The sequence below is a fragment of the Chiroxiphia lanceolata genome, chromosome 19, assembly GCF_009829145.1.
Source record: "Chiroxiphia lanceolata isolate bChiLan1 chromosome 19, bChiLan1.pri, whole genome shotgun sequence".
NCBI lineage: Eukaryota > Metazoa > Chordata > Aves > Passeriformes > Pipridae > Chiroxiphia > Chiroxiphia lanceolata.
The window spans coordinates 7,099,374-7,125,436 of record NC_045655.1 but is presented as its reverse complement, the minus strand read 5'-3'; the positions used below and the strand labels follow the sequence as shown (position 1 = coordinate 7,125,436).

The 26,063-nt window shown below is 39.7% G+C and overlaps 1 protein-coding gene across 1 annotated transcript in view; it reads left to right on the top strand.

The window, feature by feature from the left end:
* CA10 (carbonic anhydrase 10) overlaps positions 1–26,063 on the top strand; it is a 184,925-nt gene that overhangs the window by 70,638 nt on the left and 88,224 nt on the right. The window contains exon 4 of the mRNA XM_032706767.1: positions 2,940–3,082. Coding sequence (XP_032562658.1) covers positions 2,940–3,082 — 143 coding nt within the window. The remainder of the gene's footprint in view (positions 1–2,939; positions 3,083–26,063) is intronic.

The following is a 26,063-nucleotide window of genomic DNA, read 5'->3' as shown; positions in this document are numbered from 1 at the left end:
AATCAAAGATTGCAGCACAGACTTACCTGTCTGGGGCCGACCCTGTCCTTTGCAGCACAACACCCCGACTCTGGAGCTCCTCCTGGGGACAGGCTGGTGGGACAGGCACAGCACGGAGGGCAAGTTCCCTGTCAAACCCAGAAATAACATTATCAGACATCCCCTGGTAGCAGATATTTTCCAGCGAGGCTTTTCTGGGTCAGTGCCAGTTACATCATAAATTGTTTAACTACTACCAGCTTGAAGGTAATGGACTGGCCTGTTTGGTTTGCCATTTTATTGCACTTACCGTGCCTAGTTTGTTTATTTATTTTTTTAAAAGCTTGCTAAAAACTTGTTTCTTACCAATACCAACCGTGTTTCTGACCAGAATGGGGTTTTCTTTTAGTAATACCTTAAACCATTGAAGCAACAATGTTTTCTCCCTCTTGATCCTACAGCCCTACATTTTCATCATTAATTCATTTTTTTTAAATAACAACACAGATAATACCACAGGGGAATTTATCAAGGGAAACCAGGCTATCTCAATTAACCTAAACTTTTATTTTAGGTCTCTGTATAAAGAGGGATTTTTCTCTCTGACAAAAGCAGAAGGGAGCCCCTATGGTATTTCTCTTTTTTAAAAAAAAAAAAAAAATAATCACACAAATAATTAAGTGTGTGCTGATTTAGTTTTAATTGCACTACACGTATTTTATTCATTTCAAAGCATTAGCCCTATCATTTGGTATACTCTGGGAACTTCCCTAGTCTTGCAAATCAGAGTGGAAGTAGGAATTGACTGGGAGGGCAAACAGAGGAGTCAGATAAATTTTTAAGACCATGCTGCCAATTTATTTTTCTGGTCACAGAAAGCTTCACTTATTTTTAGAGGCCTTCCATCTGACCTTCTTCGAGGTGGTTTCACACAGGGTTTATTATTCAAATAAAAGATTACTGACATAATTTGATGTGGGCATCTGCAATTCTGGGTATTTTTGGGTGCTATTCCCTGCTTTCCCAGGGCTGTAAAGCATTACAGTATCCATCCCTCCTTGGAGATTTCATGCAATTCATACTAAGAGGAGTTTCTGAATTCAGTGTCTGTTTCAGCTGTTAAGAGAAGATATGTCACCAGTGAATTTAAGGTTTTAACAGCACACAGTCACTTCAAATTTGTATGCAAGGAAGCTTTAAACTTTGCTGCCTGCACCATTTCAGTGATGACTAATAGAGTTCACCTGCATGTGGAGCACCTGTGGCTGCACAGACAGGCACAAAGCAAGAAAAAGTTTCAGCTGAAAATTGAGTTTTCAGGTATTCTGCAATAAAAGTAACATCTGTGGACAATAACACATGAACTACTGGAGTAAGCAAACACTCAACAGCTGCAAAACACTTTCCATCACTCCTGCACAGACACTCACCCTGAAGTTCTGCCGTGCAAGCAACAGCCAAAGAATCCCCCAGAAAGTATATCTAGTTTTGTAGAAAAGTTACACAAAGCTACAGATCAACCCAACCAAAAAGTTTTACACCTACACGCACTCAGAGGGCAAAAAGAACTGAGATCTGTAAAACGCCTTAGGAAAACACTCACCCAGATCACCCATTTTCCACTTTCCTTCTCTCCAAGGAATATCCTCCCAATGGTTAAAGCCCACTAAAAATGTGAGGGTCAAATCCAGCCAGAACTCCACGTGGCTCCTACTGGAGCACCCAAAAACTACAAGCGGGAGCACTTATTCACGCTGCAAAGCCCTGAATACAAGTGGCTGCAGGAACCAAAAAGCCTTTTATAGCCCACTGATGGGTTGTTTGCAGCTCCACCCACCGGGAGAAGCACCTGTGCTCCTGCCCCAGAGCCCCAGCAGTCCCCCAGTCTGGCTTTTTAGGCTTTGCCACACCCAGCTGCTGCATTAGAAGAATACTTTGAGGCTTGAAGGCTATGAAAACTTTTAACACGTGAAAAGAAAAAAAAAAAAGGCAAAAAGCAGCAACAACATTTGCACCTGTGAAATTTTCACCTGCTACACAAAATTACAGAACAGTTCTGATAGAGTCAAAGTTGCCTCGTGTGCCTTAGAAGGGGGCAAAGTGTTCAGACACAGTCTAGATGTGTCCTTTGTGTGTCTTGTAGTTGCTCCTCACTCATTTAGTCAGAAATTTTTTCAGCACCCAAAGAGAAGTTCAGGTTGATCTTGTCTATAAATTGCAGATTAGATGCAGTGTGACCTTCAGCCTGCAGTTACCTGATAAGAATTAATATGTAGCTACAGCACTTTTTTTTTCCAATTAGGGGTGCAGAAAGTAACTCAGCTTGTCCACAGTCAGGGCCCCTCCATGTTCCAAGCCATTGCACATCCATGGAAGGAGTTACCCTTCCTCACTACCTTTCCAACAAGATTTTCTTTACATCAAAACTTTGTCTAAAGAAAGGTTTGGGTGAACAGAAATTGATAGAATGTGTCTGGAGAGCAGTTCTTTTCTCTGGGATCACTGTGTGGGAGTTTCAGTTACAACATTTCTGTGGTTTGTAATGATTTTTTCAAACATGAAGGCTTTTAAAAAAGCTGAGTAGAATGGGACAGTTTCAGTCCAAGGACACGTTGAATATATGCAAAGTTAGCATAAGGACTAGTGAGTCACATTCCTATTGCTCAGTAAATATTCTGTAATAGCAAAGGAGCTATTTGTTATTGAACCTGGGATTACTTCAAAAGAGAGAAAAAAAAAAAAGCCCAGCCTTCTTTCTTAATACAAAACTATATGAAACAACGTTTTAACCTTTGTGTCTGAAGTTCTGAATTTCAAGTGCTAAATGAGTTTGCCTGTTTGCAGTTTAACCTCTGTGTGCAGACAATCTGACAGTTTGATTACCTGCCCACCTGCCCTGCATGTGTTGCTCCAGTCTTTCCAAACTTTCCTTAAACTTGCACTCTTCTTCTATTTTGCAGTGCCCTCCTTTTGGGGTTTGGTGAACTCAGCTTGGAATCTTTGCTCTGTTGGGAAAAGACAGTCACCTGTCAATATTGAAACCAGCCATATGATTTTCGATCCCTTCTTAACTCCACTTCGCCTAAACACAGGGGGAAGAAAGGTAGGTGTTCATGTTCTGGTACACAAAATAAAGGAAGTTAGTAGACTTGAAAAACATTTGCTATATTTTATTTTTCTAAAGCATTTACTTTCATCTGTCAGCTTTGAGGCAGAATAACAATGTAGTGAGTTTAAGGACACTCCTCAAATAACTAAATTATCAATTCTATTTATCCAACTGAAGGGTTGATACTTCAATTCTGAAATGATTTTATAAATAAAACACCTCGAACCTGTCAGCAGTCTTGGAAACACTCATTAGTTTCTAATGCTTTTGCCTTGCTTCCCTTATGTGGGGGTGCTTAAAAGGGTATTTTAAAGTTTTTATTGCTTATTCCGTGCAGGCAGTTGTCTCTTATTCAATCTGTAGCACAGAACAATGCAGATGAAAAGGCTCTGTAACTTACAATATCAGAGCAAGCAGAGACTCTAACAAAAGGTTATTTGAAAATGATTTATCTTCCTTCGCTTGTTGTCATGACAAATGAGATACCTGCTGGAAACAGCAGAGATTTTAGGAATTTGCTCTGTACATCACATGGAGGTTCTGGTGGTACATGTGCAAATACATCAGAATTGATGTAAAGCTTCATCACAGAAATGATGAAAAGGTGCTGTTGTTATTACTGAAGGACAGTAATGCTTCCAACTATGGCCCAGATTCCAGGGTAATATATACATTTTGCTTTTTAAACAGAATAGTGTTGAGGTTTTTCATTTGATACCCATTATTTATAAGTTACAGAATGACAAAATGAGAAAGTCAAGAAGGTGGAAGTTGTCAGTGAGTTGAGCCCAGGAGGTTCAGAATATTCAATTTCTTTAGCAATTCTAAGAATTCAACTGGGTTTTTGTACCAGCTCAGAGTGAAGCAAATGCCTGATTATTGATAACATTTCAGAGGCACTGACAAGCTGGGAGATGCTACATCATTAATGAGGTGTTCTTACCATGCTCACAAATATTATCCTGCAGTGATGCCCTTCTTCCCTGTCACGAGAACAGGATTTGTGCTGGTTGTGGTTTGTTTCAGAGAGGTTTCTAAAACATTTGAATCAAAATTTTCCTTTGAGAAAAAGATTGCAATTTTGATGCCTTGCTAAAAATTCTTTGCTCGTAGTTAAGGCTTCAGTGAGGGTTTGCTTTGGCAGGTAGTGTATTTGTGTTCACTTCTTGGGGAATGTTTTTTGTATGTTAAAAATAGAGGTGTGTTTCAGATGGGCTGAAGCATTTCAGTTTTCAGCGCTCTGAACCAATTGCTACAGCAGCCAAGGAATTTCTTAGACAAGACTTAACTGTGATTATGCTGAACATGAAAGGATTTTATGGAACTGATCCTAAGAAAAACGGTGAATAAATAAAAAAGGGATTTGATGTGGTTTCAAATTGGAGTTATAATAAGCTAGCTTACATGCAAAGTGAACAAGAGAGACAGCTAGATGCACACAGTCAAAATTATAAACTTCTTTTGGAAAGGGTGCTGGGAGGAGAGTCAAGCTGTAAGAGAGCACTAGATGGATGGAAATGTTCAGTGCAGTTTTCTTGGAAGATTAACTTCAAATTTTTAACAGTTTTTTTTTTATTAAGTTAGAAATAAGCTTTATCTGAGTTTGAAAAATATTTACTTACTTTTGAAAACAACGTTTCTACTTTGTGTGCTTCACTTTTGAAATTAACTTAAGAAGGAACAGCAGTGGTTCACCCACAGGAACAGAATCCAAGACCAGTCTGGAGAAATTCAAATAATACCTGAGTGATATGATCACAGACTTAATAATTCCTCTTTCATTCCCTACCACTCATTTTCCTTGGGCTTTTTTTTGGGGCAGTGAAGAGCATTGCTTAAGTTCTGTAAACCAGTTACCTGTTTAATTCTCACTTTCCACCTTGGCAGACCAAAACTGTTCCAAGCCATTCCATTATAGAATTCCTGCCTGAAGTTTCCACCTTAAGCACATAACTTTCTAGCCTGTTCCTTTGGACAGTTTATTTTATTTCAGTGTTAGTAATGGAAGCCTTTTAGTAAACCAAATTGAGACTTTCCTACCATTTTTTAGACCACTTGGAAATATAGTAATGTTTTTCTTTTTCCTAAAGAAAAGGAAGGATCTGACAGGAGAATATGAAGAACAACATCACTGTTTTCCTGCCCCACAGCCTACAAGGGGAGAAAAGCACACTCTGTGGCCTGTAACACATCAGGTGTCTTAACAGTTACTTCTGGTCTGAGGCTTAGAAGAAAATTATCCCCATTCCATTCAGGAGCAAAAGGGATGACAATGCAATTTGCCAAATGTTTATACCACTTTGATCCAATTTTTAGCAGTAAAGTTTCAGTGAGCAATAATATATTGCTTTACATGCTGTCCAACAACTGCAGGGCGGTATCAGGTCACACGATTTGCAATTCAAGCACCATCAGATGTTATTCTGAATTGTGCTGTGTTATTTTGTATGTGTGATTCTCCATTTCCTGAGAAAGTGGCTCTTCAGGTCCTGAAGGCTGAGCATCATTGATAGAGATAATTGGATTTCAAGATCCAGAATCTCAGCACAAGGTACTTAATGAGTTTACATGCAGATAAATTCCCCAGAAGAAATGCTGCTTTTGAGGGAACTCCCCAGGTTTCAGTTCTCTCTCAGGCCCAGCTTTGTCTCTTGATTATCCATTTTAGTGAATTTAGCATGCAGCCCCTTTCAGATAAACAGCCCTTTTTTAATAAACAATGCAAACCCTTATTAATTTGCAAATCACACTCCTTCACTCTGTCACAAACAATGACATCGTTTGACTTCCTCTGCCTTTTTGCTTTGGATTCACACGAGCACCAAAGCAATCAGTGACAGCACAACAGAATAACTTCCAGTGGAGTCTGGTGACATTTAGGCAGAAAGCACTGTGGGTTTCTGTCTCCAGGGATTTCCAGCCTGTCATGGATGACTGTGGTGGATGAACAAACCTCTTCACTTCCCACTGAGCAAATCCTCTGCTGGGATTCCTTCCTCCATTCACCAGTGCGAGAGCTCTGCCTTTGCTCCCCCAAAATTTGGCCCCTGCCTTACTGTAGCCCATCTGCCTTTGATCTCCTGGTTTTCTGTGGACTTAATTCCAAAGCCCTATTTCCATGATTGTTTAAAACTAAACTACAGTTCCTGGCCTTAATTTTTTTTTTTTCTCCTAAAAACCTGTTAAGCAACAGCTTTTGCTTTTGACACTGAGTGCATCCCTGCTGATTAATTAAACCTTGTCACATCAGGGACGCTGTGTCTTACTAATCATTTTAGGTCACACTCAAGGACTTGAATTGTGGCCTAAAGCAGGTAAAACTTTGTTTAAAAATTACTTTATTTTTAAGACAAGGAAGGACATTGTACCTGATGTTGACCTCTGGGGAAATAAATCAATCGATGTCTGCTGGCCAAGGACTGTTACAGACGTTCTGTAGCTCAGTGTGCATAAATGGAAGCTACTCAGCAAGATCCATACATCTGCCTGCTCACATGGAACATTAATGAATGCAATCACATATTATTTAAATTAATATCTTTATAAATAATTGGTTTGTTCTATGCATCACAAGATAACGGCGACATTTAGCAGCTTCTAAACTAAAACAGGATAGGAGAAAAGAGATTTATGAATTGAAATCAGTTAAATGGTTTCTCTGCCAGCTAGCTCTGATTCCATGCTGTTCAATCAATTCAGAGTATTACTAGCATTTTTCTCAAGAGTGCAATATATGACAACTGCCAAGCTTTGCTTTGGTGATTACTAAAAGGACAGATACTGGTGTGAACCATATTTCAGCACTGCAGGAATATAAAAAATGAATTGTTAGAAATGGTCCAGGAGGAATGGATAGCAATAAGACATCAATGTCATCTGTAAACTGACTTGTGATAAATTCTTAGAGGGCTTAATAATATGATTTTTGATTTAGAGTGGCTTTAGAAAGTCAAAAGTCTGATGCAAACATCAAAAACTTTAATGAATAAAAAATGAAATGCATTGCTGCTTAAGTAATTGTTTCTAATGCTTCTACAGTATTTCATGTTCTCAGATGTGTTAGTAAGTGAACATGAAATGAAAGCAGCAGGTAAAGTAACTTGTTTATTCACCTTCATCATTGACTTTAGAACAGGAAAACAATGTTAAGTACTATTTCAGTAGTACTTCCAAACTTTGCTGTTAGTAGACCATATACAGGGAAAAACATATGCTCAGGGTCTAGATTTACTCTCTGTTGGGACTTCTCTTTCCTTATCACTTCAGTTGCCCTTGAGGCTGAATCGGTTTGGAACATGTGAGGACTCAGATGTGCATCTCAATGTGCTCTTAATTCCTGGTTGTGGTAACAGAGCAACACTGAAATCATGAAGGAGCCCTGAATGGGCACAAGAATGTACTTCTACAGCTTCTTCATAGCATAAAGGGTGTTTTGCTCCAGTGTAACTACTCTGCTTGACATTTAACTGTGTCTAGTGTCATAAAACAAGCTCACTTGTCTGTCATGGGAAGCTTCTTGGGAGATCCTGGACTTGGCCAGAAGTGATTCAGCAGGGCCGACTCCACAGGCTCACTGTACCCTGGTTTGGAGCTCTCAGTTTGGCAGCAATACCTTTCAAATTATATGTTAGACCATCTCTCAGCTGCAGTGTTGTAGTAATTCAGAGCAGCCCATGGTGTCCTTGCAAAGGTGGGTTTGCTGACCCTGGAATTGCCTTCAGTGGATGTCACCTGAACCACCAAGGGCTCTGCTGTTACAGACACTGGGCAGTCAATCCATCAGAAAGAAGGGTAAACACTCTGAGGGATCATTGAAGCTGTGATAACTCATACCAGCCAAAGTCTTGTCCATTCTTTGTCCCTCCTCATGTTTATTTCAATAAGTTGCTTTCCAGTTTTCAGTTCCTATTGATGAGACTTCAAAAAAAAAAAAAAGACTGGAGCAGCAGCTGGCCTCCAACTACTAAACAGCTGAGTTAATATTGTTCTTAATGCCCTGTTTTTATCTTCTAATAGACATTGTGCATTGCTTTTATTTGGATTTATTTCATCCTGCACTTGGGTCTATTTATAAACCTAGGTATTTATTTCAAGCCTTGCAGAAGTAGAAGGCTACTTGTGTTTCCACGTGATTCTGTACTTGGGGCTGTACTCACTGATATGAAAAGACTGAAGATTTTTTCCCCTCACACTGATCCTGCTGTTATAGCAAAGGTGTGCGAGTCTCCTCACACCATGTGCTTTAAATTAAATATAATTTTGGATTTTCGCACTGTTAAAACACATTCCCTGGTCTCAGAAGGATGATTCATTCTTAGCTTTTTTGTTGTTGTTGTTACAAACATTAATAAATGTATAACATATTGAAACTTAGTAAGATACAATAATATTTTTTTGAAAGTGGGTATTTTTGGCATGGTATCAAAGAAATGTTGTTAACTGGGAGCCCACTGTAATAAGTGGGGATGTTCCATGTAATTTTGTACGCAGAAGCTGGATCATATAATCAAAATCAAGATATCTGGAGGAGGTGCAGGCAAGCATAAGGTGGTTGTTCAGCTGCCACCAGTTCATCTGGTGGCAAAACACTTGCCATACCAACCAGAAATAATGAGGATCCACATCCCTCTCCTACTGGTAAGTCCTGACCCCAACATTTTACAAGTCTGGGTTTGCAGTTCAGTGGCAAAAGGCTGCAACTTCCATATATTGGAGACTTCTTTTTCTTTTCAGAAAGCAAATGTTGGTTCGGTTCTGTTCAGTCCTCAGTCCTTTAGGAAGGTGACATCCAGAACTTTAAATAGCTCCATAGCTGTAGTAGCTGCCATCACCTGTGTTTGAAATTGCTCTGGAATTCTGTAACAGTGTGGATTAGGGCACTTGTGTGTGTGGAGAGAGACTTTATAATGTGTGTTGGGTGTCTGCTGCCCATGTAGGCAGGAGATCACTTTGGCTGAAGATCTGTTTGTGGCAGCAAGGTGCTGATCCAGCTTTCCCAACAGTTCTGCAGGCAGCAGGCACAGGGATTGCTGTTGGCAGCTCTGAAGGGTGAGCTGTCAGGGACTCAGTTCTTGACAAATTAAGGAAGCTGGGGAAAACGTTTTCTTCCTTTTTTTTTTTTTTTTAGTAACTCTCCCTTTCACCCATACTGGCTAAATCAAGAAATCACCAGATATTTGGTGGGGGTTTCTGCCTGCCTGGCAGCTGGAGCTGGTACTGTATAATAGACACTTGTCAATTCTGCTGTGACATAAATGGAACTGCTGCCAGGGTGAGATACAAATTGCCCTGGCACTCAAATGTGCTGTTCAGAATTCTGAGTAGAACTTGGTGTTAGGGAGAAGTGCGAGTTCATTGTTTCTGCTCTCAGCACTGTTAATCCCCAATGGCTGAAAATTGAAGCAGGCCCAGTTTGCTTATAGATAGAAGAATTAAACTACGTATTTTAGGATTAGATTCTAGAAAGGAGCTTAGGGGAAAAAACTGAAAAACAGTCGTCAATGAACTGTATCTAATAATCAAAAACAAATCTGTGGATCAGCAGCTCCTCATCTAACTGGGATCTGGATGGTAGGGCATTGGGGGTAGTTAAGCTGAGTGTCATCCAACAGGCTGAGGAAAACCATCAGCAGATGATTCTGGAGCAGAGAAGGAAAATGTGCATAAACTGGGGGTAAGAAACTGTTCTTGATGTAAGGGACACTGCATGCCACAGGGTTTTATAGACCTGGCAAGAAAATTGGGAAGATAAAATTATCCTTTGGCATGTACCCTGTTTTATTTGGGATGTGTTGTTCCTGTTCAGAAAGCCACAGGGAATGAGAGCTCATGGTAGTCCTGTTAGATGTGTGGTATCCTTGTGTCACTTAGGTAAGTGTTTGAATCAGTAACTCTTGTTTGTGTTATGTAACTTTGAACTGAATCCATTATAAGTGAGCAGTTTTACCTCCAGCCTTTTCATCAAGTTATTGCTTCTGTCCCTGAGCAACAAACAGACCCAAATTATCGAGTTAGGTCTGATAATGGAAATTTTAGTCTTTAAGCTGAAAAGAGAGAATAAAGTTAAACTTCCCTACCAGAAATCACTGGAGAGGTTGTTTTAGATATAAAATGTGAAGAAGATGATTAAAATAAACATTTTCTCTTGTAAACTTGCATAGAAGAAGAGTGCATACTGCCCTCTTATTAACAATTCAGTGCCACCTGTCCCAGGGAAGCTGTTCAGCAGAAGAGGATGTTGCACAGAACACAGTAATATGACCTGTTGCCACATGTACATTTGGGATATACATTATAGCTGTTGCCTAAAGATCAGGACCCAAAAAAGACTCTCTGGGCAAATGGATGAGGAGGAAGGGAAAGAAGAGTGGGCAAGTGCTAATAAGGACAAATTGTGTCTCTTTGCTTTCTGTGGGTGTTTGTAAAGGAATGTTTAAAAGCTAAAAAGGAGTGGGTTTGCCCTTTACTCCTGTATCCTTTCTTCTGTACCCCAACCAGCAGCTGGAGGCAGTGTATCAACATCATCATTTGCTGCTGATAGTATTAAATCCATACACTCACATTCTGCAGTGCTCCTTCCCCGCCACACAAAGAGTGCAAAGGAATTCATCACAGACATGACTTTAAATCACAGCACCTTCCAGGGCTATGCCAGTGGCAGCACAGCTGTGCTGAGGTGGCACTTGAAAGCTCCTTTGAAGATACCTTTTTGCCTTAATTAAGTATTTAGCCTTAACTAAGTTATTTCATCTACTCCTATTTCATGTAGGGCTACCCAAAGTGGTGTTCAAATGTGCTGAGCAAAGAAGCCTTTGGGGGGAAAAAAAGAAAAAGAAAAAAAGGTTAAAATGCGAATTATTTTGAATCATACAAATGTACTTTTGATGTTGTCACAGCCCTTGCAAATAAATGTATTCGTGTGTCTGGTTTTGTAAAGCAAGTTATTTATGTGATGGACTTTGGTAGCTCCTTTGAGTGATGTAGGCTTTTGATGCAAATACACATTTGTGATCTTTTCTTTCAGTGTGTTACTGAAAGGGCCAGGCTGCCGTGGTTTCCATAGCCTGAAGATGGATTGGGATGTAAATCCCTGTTTGACACATATGGGGCTATGTACAGTTAGATAGCACAGAAACACTGTTAAACAGGTCTCCTGGCTTGATGTTGCCCGGGGACACAGCGAATGCTCTGTGCTCAGAACCTCACTCCAAAGATGGATTTGGCATGGGCAGAAGCAGTGATATTGGAGAGATGCTCAGATTCATCAGCCACCAGCAGGAAATCCATGCCTCTAAATCTCAACTTTAGGCTTAAAACTTTGGCACTTTATCTTGTCTGTTTGAAATCTTCCCAATGTGAGTGAGCCACTGTTCTGCCCGTGACCAGATGGATGTTGCATCCAGGCTTTTTATAGTGCTTACACCACGCTCCTTTTACAGAGATATATTTACAGCAGAATATTCTTTGGAAGCACAGGGATGCATGCCAGTTTTATGTGGAATAGTCCTCTATTATCATGCAAAGTTTTGTGCCATCTACTGACCCATTCCTTACAACCCAAATGTCCCAAGTCCTTGAAGTAGCCACATAATGGTCCTAAATGATTTTTGTATCTTGTTTGATTTTTTTTTTGAGAGGCCTCTTTGTGACAAGTCTTCTGTTAACACAAAGTGTTCCATAGACAGAAGAAATAATGCAGCCTGGTTTTCTACAGAATCTCATTTTAGCTTCTTTACAGCCTCTGTCTCCCATTATCACTTCACTACCGCACAGATCCCCTCCATTAAAAGACAAAGGCAGAAAATGCTGTGGCTATTTCCAAGTTCTTTGTGTCAGCAAATGCACCTGCTGACTGCCCAGTTGACTGCTGCTAAAACAGCAGTCTGTAATACCTGAGTTTTACCTGCCTGTTCCTCAGTACAAGGTTGGTTTGGTCTTTTCTTCTACCCAATTTTCACAAAATGCTTTTTGACAATGATTTCTCCTGTGTCAAAACTAGAATGAAACTGGCCAGGAGATACTGGAGTTAGTGTGGGGCAAGTAGGAAATTGTTCCCCAAGCAGTTTGTTACTATTATAATGCAGCATCTTTTGTCAGAGGCACTTACTAAAAGCAGTGTGGGTATCTAAAGGCAGGAGCTATCAAAGGCAAGGATTTAAATGACAACCAGGGAACTTCACAGGTAGATGCACATTAAGGAAAGGAATTGGGTATCCTACAGATTTCCTCTGTTAACATCACCACATCAGAGTTTGGCTGCTGTTTTCTCCAGCAGAAATGCATCATTTTCAATATTTTTCAGGTAATACAGCACTGAGGACTTGTCATCATAAGCAAAATCAAGTTAATAAACTAATGAGAATATAGCATTGCCTGGATAAAAATCTTAACAAATATACCCAAGGAGCGTCTCACCCAAGGAGTTTCCTTCTAGAAAAACTTCCTTTGGAACATCCTGCAGCATTTGCAGGAAGCACATGGTGTGCTCTTTCCTTACAGTTGTGATAAATGTCAGTCAGGGAGCTAAAGCACCACAAAGCCTTCTGAGAACCACTGCAAACTGCAGTGCCAGGACACCTGTAAGGACTGAGCAAGGGCACAGCTCAGATCCTCTCCCAGCTCTGTGTTAAGGCTCACGGGCCAGAGGGGCAGGAGAGAATCTGCTCAAAAGTACCAAAGCTCAGAGAACAAGCAGAGTTAAATTGTGAGAACAGGATATCTCAGTTGGCACTGCACAGCTGGCCTGGAGCTCAGCCAGCCATGGTGGGCATCTCTGCACTTGTGTCAGTGGTTTGGGGGAAACCTCTGCCCAAACAGCAGGATATTTGAATGGACTGGTATTTTTCCAAATGTCATGTTCTTTAAATGCTGTTTGAAGATGAAGGTTTGCTCAGTTCCCCTTAGAATATCACTGCAAATATCACCAAGATGTTTATATGTGTCCAGCTGCTTTATGACCTCCTGTTCCTCCTCTCCCAAAACACTGCAAGGAAAGAGGAGGAAGTTATTTAGCAGGAGGAAGTCTGAAACCATTTTCGTGATGAATGCTCACCTCTGCAAGTGAAGGCATAATATCCTCATGAAAGGACCAATCCTTCATTCCCAATGACTGTCATGTTGTCTGTGTGGCTGCCTGGACCACTGATGATTGCCCCTCATCCCCTACAAAAGAAGCAAAAAATATAAAATCAGAAACACAGCTCTGAATATACTTCTTCATCACAAACTCCAAAATGTTTGTTCATTGAAGGCTGTGCTAATGAAAACTTCCACAAGGCACTAGATAAGAACCCAGAAATGATCACAAGTCAGGAAGTATTTCTCTTGCATGTCCATCATTCTTTGGGTAAAAACCTGTTTCAGTCCCAAATCTCTAATAATGCTGCTAATGATTAGGTATTCTCAATCCAGTATCTTTTCTCAGCTAGTCCTGGGCTATCTGATTATCTCATTTAAAAGGATTATGTATTATTTTGGCCAATGGAATTTGCTCATATCCTCTCCTCCACTTAGACTTGTCTTTTCCTGAAAGCCCTTGAGCTGTAAAACCACACATCATTTCAACATCTGAAATCCTTTGTCTGGTAATGTTGGTCCATTTTAGTGCCCAGTTGTGCCCTGCATAACTAATCATGAGGAAAGGGATGTGAACTGTGTACTGAAGAGATTCCTAAAAAGAAGAACTACTGGGAGGAGCGAAAAGCCAGCACTTAGAGTTTTCTTCCTGCCTCTGCCAGATACCATCTGTTATCTTTAGAAGGTCGGGGACTGTGCTCTCCTTGTGAGCAGCATGGAGGTGATGGCTGGAGAGAGGGAGCTGTGCTGCTGAAATGAGCAGCAGCCTTTAACTGAACACTCCACACTGAAATTAGGAACAATATTACAGCATCTGGTGTGTGTAATGGGAGAATAAACCAGCTGTGCTAGGTGAAATATTGGGTACGTCAAATTATTGCAACAAACTTTATAAACATTACTGTTAGTCTGACTGCAGCCATTTTTTTAATAGCAGGAGAAGACAGAGAGAGAAAGGAGCTCTGCACATCAAATGCTGTGAAAAAGAATGATACTACTGTAAAGAGCACGAGAGCCAGCACCCAATTAGAGCAGACAGAAACTGGCTGCAAACAAGAAGGAAACTGGAGCAGCAATTCCAGAATGAGAAGGATAGTTCTCATCTCAAGATCTGCCATGGTAGCAAGAGTCCACAAAGCATTAAAGAGATATATTTTGCAATTTTTTGCAAAATGAAAGTTACATTTCATTGGCTTTTTATGGTATTTTGAGCCCAATCAATAAGCTTTACGACCTGCATCCTCTGTTGGCTCATTGAAGCTAACTGGGCTATCAGCTTTCTGTCTTGGTGCACTATAGATGGGCAATCACACTTTATTTAATGACTGAAATGGACATCTTTGGTGATACAGGATTCTTCAATGAGATATGTAATTGTTCCCAGCTTATGCAGCTTTTATTGAATTATTATTGAAAACATAATTTCATGCTTGGTTAAGTCATAAATTTAATTCATTTCGCTGGCAAGATACAGTAACAAATATGACACTACCAGTATTGCTTGGAGGAAAGGAGAGGAGGTTCTGTGTAGCCAACAAGTATAAATTAGCTGAGCACTCATTGGTTAACTTTTCAGCATTTTCTGCTCGTGGATTTAAAAGTGCAGGAGAAACTTGTCCATGTCCAGTAGATGAGTTTTGACAGAAAGTTGGCACTTGGTTGTAAGGTATAGATTGAGTCTCGTGGGCACATTGCAATCCCAGTTAATTGGATAAAATGGAATTGCACTGGTTCTGCTTTTTGGTGACTTCAGGGCACAGATGAGTCATTGGCTAGGCAAAGGTCTTGTGTCTGCTTTTATTAACCCCATTAATTAATTAATTATTTCATTAACCACAACTGAAAGTTTAACATCTCAGCTGTGTGTGCATCTGTGGGGCACTCACACAAGTGCTGCAAAAGGCAGGGGAAAAAGGTGAGAACTCCCCTTTGTTAAAATGAACTCAGTGAGACTTTTCTGAACGTGGACTATGTGCAAGGTACACCCTCTTTTTCCTTTTCAGCCCAAAATCCATGAGAGACTGGGCTGGCTGAAGCCCTGGATTGCTTTAGGCAGGACTGACAGTGGTGCTGCTTGGAGCAGGAGGCTGGACTGGAAGGTTCCAGAAAGCTCTGTCAGCCAGCACACCCTCCACTCTGTCTTTAATCCAGACTTCTCTCCAGAAACATTAACTGCTTAACTCTGCTTTAACACAGGCATCTATGAACAGCCTGAGGAAATGCCTGCTTTTCTTGGTAAGGAAAACTCAGCTTTTAGATGCCTGCAGTTTAATGAAATTAATTTTCCCCTTATTTCTTGAATATAAAGCAATTCAGACTGTCTTTGACACCTCAGAGTAAATGCATTGTAAATGAAAGGCAGCTGGACAGATTTTCAGTGAAGTTGATGAGGTGAAAGGGGTAAAGCATTCACTGGAAATATATTTTTTCATAATAGATTGGAATTTATGGAAACCCTTGCTGACTTCACAATTAAACCAGTTATTTAGCATCTGCAACATTACGTGCTTCAAAAGTCATATTTTTTATCCTACTAATTCAACTGATTATCTTAGAAGCACAGTGAAATTGCATTAAATATACTTAATATAATTTTTTCTCTAAAAAACCAAGCTTACTTAGTTTTGCAGCTTTGCCCAGCATAAACATGTATTACAGGATTTATGGCTTTGACTCTTGCAGGATTTGATTTTAAAGTCCAAGTCCCTCCCTTTAGGTGAAGAACCAGAATCAGACACTGATATTTATGCTGCATCCCTAAAAGTAACTAACACATTAAAATGATTAGATCTTCTATGCCACAGTTGCCCAAATTATGTTTTCTCAAGGAGCCCTACCCACCTACAAAATGTTTCATTGTTTTTCTACAAAGAATCTGTGGTGATGTTTTTATTTTAAGCAACAAAGTTTTTCTTTCTCTCAATTTCTGCTCTGACTCTACAGAGGGAATTTTTTTTCTGGCCCGTTACTGTTTGCAAGCAGGTTTTAATTCAGAACTTTTGAAGGCTCTTTTGTATGGGTTTGAGTTTTTTCATAACCTTTTGAAGTTGAGGATGCAACACACCTCACTGGCCTAATCTTTTATTAACCACATTTTGCTTATTGTACTTTAACATAGAATCTTGTTGCATTCAATGAAGTGGCTTTTGGCAATTGAAGGAAACTATTTGAAGGGGATAGGAAACAATCTTTGTTCTAGCTGAGAAATTGGTAGATATGTTAAATAGTATAAATACTACTAGGGAGTAAAAAAACCCTGACTTTTGCCAAACAGTTGAAACAGGAAATAGCTTGATGCATAAAAACCAGCATAACATAGTGAAGCTATATCTTTTAATTATTGAATCTATGTTTCTACAGTAGAACTTACCAAATGTGGGCTTGAGAAATCACTGGAAGTTAAAAAATTATTACCGAGTCAAATACCATAATTTAATGAATTAGCCTGGTTGAAAAATAAGGTAGGTGCTAGAATTTTCCTGGTATGGAAAAGCCACACAATGGCCAAAGTTCTAACTGAAAGGAAAATAATTTTTTTTTTAAAAACCACTCAGGGAGTAGTAAATTCATAATTTCTACTGAGCAGGAATTGGCAACCACCTTGTCAATAGCTATAAAACGCCTTATGTGCAGAAATATTTCAGGACATCAAAGACAAAGAAATGTGTTTGGCCCCGTGCCTTTGCATGCAGTATACAATTTATGTCAGCTTTGTTTTTCCATTTTTTTAGTAAGCTTTTTTTCCCCATCTTCTCTCTAACAAAGGGCGACACAGAAGACAAGAAGAGCAGCAAGACTGGACTTTTTATGCAATAGGGAGATGTGTCAGTACCGTTGCATTGTTTGATTTTTTACTGGACACATTTTTGTGCCTCTGTTCTCAAACTCAGCAGCAACCCAGAAGCTGCCTGCCTTGATATTATGATGTACTTGACTAAAGGAAAAATACCTGCAAAATAACTTTAAAGATACTTGCATTGAATTCGACCATCTTTCTATCTCTGCCTGTTGCAGGAAGACAAACTACTCTTTTATTCTAAAAAGGCATGATTACTTGCTCCTGGTCTTGCTATCCTTTTAGGAAAGGTTCTTTACAAGTGCAGGTAGTCCTTCTCTATTGCTAAAGGAAGTGCTCTATATCACATTAGCTCATTTAAATACTTTCTTGGTGTTCTGCACTCTTTGTTATGTTTGCAGCTGTTTTAAAGCACCTCAGCTGAAGCCTTCAGGAGGAAAGTACACACAAATGTCCTTTATGAGCCTTTCTGGCTTTGTCTCTCCCTATCCCTGGTAATTTTCTTTGAATGCATACATCTTCCTTTTCCAGTTCATGAGATTGCCAGCGCGGCTCTCAGCAAACAAGGGTGAGTTTTAAAGGATCGGTGGAGTGCCTGTGAAATCATTGCCCTGCATTATTATGGCTTATCTTTCTACTTTCATGGTCTGTAGTCCTCATATGGATTTATTTCATCTGTGCTTGCACACAGCCTTGTACCCGGGCCTGCTTAGACTCACCATAAAGCCTCATACTTAAAGGATAATGGTCATGATGGGGGAAGTATACAAGGCAATAAACAGCTTTTGCAGGTGATTAAACACGCTGAAGCAAAGCTGAGGCATTTGAAAAACCCCAAAAGCTGTTTACTGTAAGCTCGGCAACACGTCAGCTGTGTTCAACAAGCCACAACATTAAATAAAAGCTTTTGCCTTGTCTTGGAAGGACTGGGAAGTTTTGTTCACCAAAAAGATGTTTCTTTCTCCTTTTTAATAGCGTGGGTGGCTTTCTTTGTGTCACATAGGGTTTAACAGGAGATAAGTTCCGGAGTAATTGCTTGGGATAAAAGCAGCAAAATGTCTTTCTTCACATTGCTATGGAGGTTCTTGATGGTAGTCCTTTCCTCCTCTTCCCACCCCACAAGAATCCCCCTTTAAACCAACTCCTTTTTTGCTCCTGCTACTACTTCCTTTGTGTGTTTCACGATTTCATTTCTTGGTTGGGTTTTTGGTTTTGGTTGTGGTTTTTTTTTCTTTTCTTTTCATTTCAGTGGTATCTTCACCTCCACTCTCCCCAGCACTTCAAAGTTTTCCTAACAAGAACGCCTGAGGCTGGAACATTTAGCTGCTTGAAGGAGGAGGACAGACGCAGGAATCTTATGAGTCACAACACTTTTAGTGCTGGGGAATCTCTGTTACACAAATAGCACTGCTTTTGTAATGATGAGTTGTCTAAAACCAAACAGCCTTTTTTAGCAACAATAATTTACTAAACCATATGATCTTGAAGAGTATTGTCATTTAAAACTTAACGCCACTTTTTCTTTATTCCAACTTGCGCTGATTTCTGTGGGGCTTCCTATCAAATGCAGTGAATAAAACTGCACTTACTATTTTCCAGCCCCAACTTACTGGCACTTATAATAGTTGTTAGATACCACCAGGGCTATTTTTGCAAGTCAGACACTTAAGTGATCCTATAGTTAACTGCTGGCACAAACTGTATGACAGAGAAATAAGTCAGAGGCCAATAACCCTCACAGAAGACTGTAATTTCCTGTGAATATCAATGGAAGGAAACTTACAGGGTAAAGGAAAGAATATTTAGTATTTTGCAGTGGTTCACAAAGACGTTTTTACTGTTTATTGCTGAGAATTACGGCGTAGTCTTTCTCATTTATAAATTAGACCTTGAGGCAGTATCTTCTGTGAAAGCAAAATATGAAAGGAATAAAGGAAGTTTGGTAACTAGCTGAGCTTGGAGCTGTATGCTGTAAAACAGAATTCCTGGATAAAGTGATCGTCAGGAAAAGGTTGGCAGTTCCAGGTAGTGGTTGGTTCTTTTGTTTTGTCCTTTAATCATTTCCACAAGAGCAATATATTTGAGGAAAACTAAAATTTACTCATTTATACACAAAAAAAAAACCCATTAGCATCGTGAAAAAAAACCACCCTGTGTACATTACATCCTCGTCTCAGATAAATACAAATCCAGTATAATTCTGGATTTGCACCAGTATTACTGAAACGCAAATCTACCCTTGAATATCTTTATCCATTGTGCCCTGTTAAGTTTATCTAGGGCAAATCCTGAATCACTGAAATTAAGGCTAAAGAGGGAGAGGTGGCACTCCTTGGCCTCACGGAGAGGTGACCAGAGTGTTCATGTCATGGCAGCTCCTTGGGAAATGCCTGCAGATGTGTGCACTGGTGTGTGCTGACTCCTTGGGAGGGCAGACTTGGAGCAGACACTGGTGTCATAAGGAAAGACACACACAGGAAAAATGTGTTTCATCTGCAATCACTGGAACACACTCCGAGGTAGCTGCTCATCCCTGGGTTGTGCTGGACCATCCAGGGAAACATTCCCATGCTGTGTCTGCACAGGGCAGAAAGGGTGAAGTGCAGAGGAGATGTCAGCTCCTGAATAAGGAAATGTGTAACTGACTGTTTCTGTGGATTTTCTGTCTTCCCGGGAAATCCTCAGGTGTCATTTGAAGATTTAAAGTGTCACATTTACAGCGGGAATAAAGGCCAGTGATAGTGAATATACTGAATGAGTTGTTTGTTCCCATTTCAGGTCAGGAAAGAAGCTCTCAGAGACTGATTTGGATTGTTTCTCACAAAGGTTAATCCTCAAACCCTGTTCTCCATTTACTGTTGTCTTGTAATGATGAAGTAAACATATCAGGTAGCTTTTGCCATCTATTGTATACTTTCAGATATACTCAGAATAATAAAGAGAGCAGATTTGAAGAGATACAGTAGGATGTTTATTTTTCTAATTTTTAAATCATTTTGAGTTAACCAAGACTGGTTTTGTAAACAGGTTTTCCCTTTTTTTTTCTTTTTTTTCAAAGTTGTTACATTTTTCATGCATGAATTTGACCTGTGGATTATATAAAACTAAAAGAATCCTTTTCTGATGGGCAGTCAGTAAAGCCAGATGCTTTTAGTGGGAGTTCTTGGGTTGAAAGAGATTTGGTTGGGCTTTTTCCCCCTATTGCGTTTTCCACCAAGGTGTTTCTTGCTCATTTTATTTAAAAACATAAATTCTATTATTTTCTGTACTCTAGGGATGAATATCACAGTAAAGACTATTTGAGGAGAAACAAAGCTATTCCCTTCTTTTAATCTGAAACATAAAGCCATTTCCATTACAGAACTTTCAGAGGAACCTTTGTAAGATTCCTGGGGCCATATTTTCAACATAGTTTCATACCTAATGAAGATTTACAAATGTTCTGAACCCCATTTTCATCAACAGAACTTAGTGCCAGGATATGTCTATGTCTTTCAAAATCACTTCAAGTGTTTATCTGCATCTCAAGGGCTGAATTAGTTTTAAAACTCTGACTCTCAGATTTCTGTGAAGTAAATGATCACTTAAGGCAATGTTGTCCTTCACTAGATTAGACTTCTAATATTGTATCTTCATCTGAATAGATTTTCACTTCAGCCACAGTTAATATGAAATATACTGCATTTTGTATTTGCTGCATGAAAGGAAAATTGATTTATTTCAGGTACTTTATAGACTATTTTATTATTCACATCAAGATCTCATCTAGTCCCTCTGCATTCATATTTTATAGCACTTTAACTGATTGATTTGATTTGACCCAACACTTTGATGGCACCTTTGCTATGGAGGCTGCACACACATAACACAAATCATTTACTTGGTTCTTTTCAAAACTATTTACCTTACCCTTGGGTCATTTTGTGAATTTCTGGGCTTTTGGTTCTGACCAGATTAACCACCAGGCAAATGCAGATAAAACACAAGTCCCAGGTCCCCTTTCCCCTGGGGTAAAATCCATAGTCACTCACATCACCGTATTTACAGTGCTGTGCAATGAGATTGTATTCATATCAATATAGCAAAGACTTCAGAATTTAGCCCTGAATTTGTCTAATTTCCAAAGCACCTCCTGGTCCTTGTTTTTTTCCTATCTGGGAACAAAGCAGGTCTGGATGAAACCAGAAATGGTTTCCTCTGAAGTCACTGAAGTCAAATGAACGATACTGACTCTAATCCCTGTCTGAACTCATCTGTTTTGTGACACAAAAGGGCAAGATAAGTTTTCATTCCCAAAAGCTCAGCGGTTTTCCTGCAATATCTGAGGTAACTGTGATGGTGAGGCAGAAGCAGAGCCTGGATCTCTGCTCCCAGAGTAGTTGTTCTGCATTATCCTTCCTCACCACGAAACAAATTAGAACTTTGCTGCCCTTCAGACATGCACTGATCATTTAGAAGCCCTTAATAAACTCCTCAGAAATGGAGCTTAGGTTTCAATTCTTAAAAAAAAAAAAAAAGTTTATTTTTATAAAAAATAACAAAGTGTGTCTGGGTATATTTTATGATTTCTTTCCCTTTATTGGTTTTGTTTCATTTCTCCATTCTCCTGCATCTCACCAGTGTAGAGAGTTTTGTTTTACCTGGGGATTAGCACAGGATTTGACCCTTCTGGCAGAAAACTTCCTACTGCTTTCACAGTTGTGAATGTGCCTTTTACTGGAATTATGTCTCATTCAGGATGTTCTCTGAATTTAAACTAAATTTCCATTTGTGGTTGCTCCCATACACACACTTTGTGATTTCCCTTACAAATGCAAACCTCTACCTTAAACATATTAATTATCCCTATAGTAGGTCGTAGTACTGCAATCCCTGAAGCAAAACTTACTTAATGGTGAAGTTGCAGTGAACTGCACATCAGAAAGGCAAATTAATCAGCTTTAATCAGGACTCACACCTGTTCTGCACGTGTGTAAAATCCTGCTCAGTGAATCTGATTTGTAGCACTGGAATTCTCATGTAGTATAAAAAGAAGTACTAGAGGAATCCTTTAGTAGAAATTGCTGCTATTCTCAAAGGTATCATAAGCTTATAAAGAAATCAGATTATTATCCTAAATTCCAAGATCAAATTTATCCCTCTCTTGTTATGACTTTTAAACAATTAATTCACATACTTTGTTCTAGGTTGACTTAGTATTAGTAAGGAATGCTACTCCAAACTGTTACTTTACAATTCTCTTTCTAGATCAGGTTTCTTTTTGGTGTTTGGGGTTTTTTTTCCCAAAAATCTACGTGCTGGAGTACATTCTTCAGCCCAAATCTTTGCATCACAAGGATGAAAAACTGTTGGTGACTGTGTTTTCAAAGTGTCGTATTTCTTTACAAATCTTGTTTTGTGTTTAATCTCTGGCTTCACTTCAGTTTACAAACATGGTAAAATTATTTTAAATCTAAGAGAAAGGTAAAATAAAGTGTCCAAATAGCAGGTTATGAATTCTCAGGCTTTTTGTAGTGGATGTGCTGAGGGTGGATGACTTATTTCTCTTTGACTGGAAAGCTTTCAACATCTGGCTTTGGCAAACAACAAAGGCCATTCCAAAATGGTTGTGTCTGGGCTGTGACTGTTATATTTACAGTACAGTAGATGTCAAATAACAGTCAAAGTAATTTGGGCATCACGGGAAATAATAGGAGTGATTCCAGTGCTTTCTGTGAAAACCTTCAAATTCCCATTTCATTAAAAATTCCACTCTGCAGCTGGCAGCAGAGATTACCAGGTTTCACCATCTGTGCAGATTAATGTTTCCTAAAGGAGAATGAATGCAACAGATGAGATGGCTGGCTTTGCAGATCAAACAAAACCCCAAAGTAGAATCTCTTCCCTGACTCTTGCATCTTACACCTGTTTCCTTTTAATCACGTGACTGAATTGTTTAGGGCAAACAATTCCAGCTTTCCTTAAAGCTGATTAATTTGAAGATTGCAGATCACCAAGATGTTTGTGGGCTTGTAACTGTGTAGAATTAGTGATGGGAAGAGTTAGATTTTATTGCAAATTGGTTGAACACCTTCTCTACATGTTGTGCTCATATCCAAGAAAAATGCCTTCACCCAAACATGCACAGGGATTTAAAGGCATCACAGTGTGTGTGGATTATAGTGAGAAACCACCATGGGGAAGCTCAGTTACCTCCAACCCACGACCTTGTTGTTTGCACTCTCATCTCTTTCTTTTTTTACTGGCCATAACTAATCTTTCCAGGGGACTAAGCATGTGATTCATTTAAATTGCGTTTTTAATCAATCCTATGTCACTACATACCTTACAATGTTATAATTTTCAAATTACACTGGCTTCGTCGCACATCAAACACGGAAATAAATTCTTGGCAGCGATCACTGTATTAGGATTCATCAGGAAAATTAATAGAGTTTCTGGGTTTGCCAGGAAATGGGATCATTAATTTGATTATTTCTTGAGGGCAAGAAAGGAAAGCCAGGTATCAGACCCTGCCTGGGTTTCCTGATATACATTCCTGGCTGTTTCCCTGAAAGACAAGATGTTTTGCTCTGCTCTCTGGCGTGCTGGCCAACAGTCAGGTGCTGGTGTCTGAGGGAAGGCAGATCATGGCACAGTGGGGTTGGCAGCTGCTCACAGAGGTGACACACGTTGGAATGGGGAGGGGGGGAGCTGCCCTGTGCAGAGCAGAAGTTGCCAGAGCCTCTCTTGCACTTAAAACAGGCACCCATCCATAAGGAGCAGCAGTAGCACGGGGTATTACCATCCATACGGATTAAACATTGAAAAAACCCAACACCCCAGAAACCAGTTACTAATACAAACATGAAAGTGGGTAATTAAACTCACTGGCAACGTTGGTCCTTGCTCTCCCTTGCATTTTCCTTTTATTGAACCCCAGCTGTTCGTTGGCTGTTGCCAGGGGTAACCAGCAGTGACATTCAAGGTCATCGATGAAAAGCAGACCTTTCTCCCATGAATATTTTCCACTTTCTTGGAAACTTCATCCTAGAACAAATTTCTTTTAAAACAATATATTTTGGTCAGTATAACACTTGGTTTGTTGGTTTTTGTTTTTTTTTTTTCATTCATTACAGTTCCTTGGTCAGACCGTTACTGCTCTTCTGTGTTAATTGTAAAGAGCAATATCCCAAATAGCTCATTGTTCAAGTAATATCTCTCAGAAATGTGTTACAGTGTCACCAAGGCTGCTCTGTCCTCCTTTAGGACAGCCTGGGGACATCAGACTGCACTTGGAAAGCTTCCCAGAGTCTCCATATCACCAGAGTGCTGTGGCACCAGCAGTCCTCATCCATTTGCATATATTCTACTTGAGCAGCACCAAATCTGTTCATTCTGGTATTTTGCCTATGTTACAATTGTCTTTTCCCCTTTCTGTATCATTGGTGATTCATTTGTAGAGCTTTCTACCAAGCAAATAGTTTATAGGATTCATTAAAGGACTTTCAGAGGTAAAACGTCAGAGTTTCACAGGAAGGTAGGGAAAAAGTCCATTCTTCTAGATGGAAATTTTGTGGTGATTCATCATGCAGTTCTACTTTAGATGATTTTCAAGTGGTTAGGAATGTGCTGTGCGGTTTAAATTGGGTTTTATTCTGTTTTTTGTTTAACCTGTATTTGTGCATTGCTCATTTTACACTTTTTATGTAAATAAGCTGCCTGATTGTGAACTAGAGAGAAATTAATGTTTTCAAATATGCTTGATCTTGACTGTGAGCTTCCCATTCAGCATTCCAAACCAGTATTTTTCTCTAAAAAGATGCTGCTAAAGAAATGAGTAGTTGGGATCGGAGGAACCAAATTACAGCTTTGCTTAGGTGAATATAACTCCTTTTGATGCAAGTGGGAGTTCCACTCGTTTACATGGTGTGTAATTTGAAAAAGAGCATTTTACATCTAGTTTGACCCAGATTTTCCTACACCATATTTGGGAAATAGAGGGAACAATCACAGCAGACATCAGAGTCTGTATTTGGTACCTACCCTGGCTAGAGAGTATAAATTCCAAAGTGTTTTGCAGCCAGCAACTCGGAGGTGAAGAGACCTGTCTGCTTACCTTGGAGGGAATTCTCTGTCTCAGGCTAAGCCCAGATTTTCCAGAGCTGCTTAGGTGGCATCTAAAAGCACTGAAGTGGTTTAGGATGGATTAGAGAAAGTGAAAATGACAGTATTTACCTTTTTTACAAGCAGATTATGATGATTAAGTATTAATTGCTTACAGTGTGTAGGTGGATGGAGTTTAAAACTCACCAGAGGGCTTTGCAGTGTTCCCACGAAGTCCCCTCAAAGGATAAATGTCAGGCCTCATCTTACAGAACAATTGTCACTGTCAAAGTGTTCCAAGTGCTGGTGTGACAGCTGACATGGCAGGGAGTGTGCCTGGATGGGAGCTGGGGCTGGAGCTGTGGGATCATCCAGGCTGGAATGTCTTTCCAGCAGGATGTGCCAGCAGAGGGATGGAACCTGCACAGGAGGAGCAGGAGGTAAGAAGGATCCAACAACCAGGCATCCCACAGCAAGAGCACAAGGTGGATGAGATTGTTCTATTTTATAGACTAAATATTGTTGTTTTATTTATTCTCCATGCATATTCATAGCAGTCTCTCAGTGGTGGGAATCAGAAGGTGCCTGTAAAGCACAGCCTGGAGTTTGAGAGAAAGCACAGACGTCCTTCTGAAGCCCAGAGCAGCTTTATGGACTGGTGCAGAAATTCAGACTGTAGAGCTTAATTGGAGCAGTGTTTGTGCTTCACTGCAGGAGTCAAGGCTGCTCTTCTCTTTTGTTTCATCTTTCCTCTTTCTTCACTTCACAGTTTAAATACTTGCAGTGCATTTTGAGTTAATTTACATCCTGCAGAAGGTCAATGGCACAAGTTTTTCTTCCATTTCTTCGTTAGAACTGACTTCTGGAAGTTTTGCAAGGAAATCTTGTCACTCCTTATTCTGTCAGGAGAGAGACATATTGCAAATACAGTTACTCTCAATTACCTGTAAGGTATCATTTCTCTGATGAGCCTCATCTTCCACCTGGGTGAAGTGGACATTTGCACCTGTCAAAATGTGC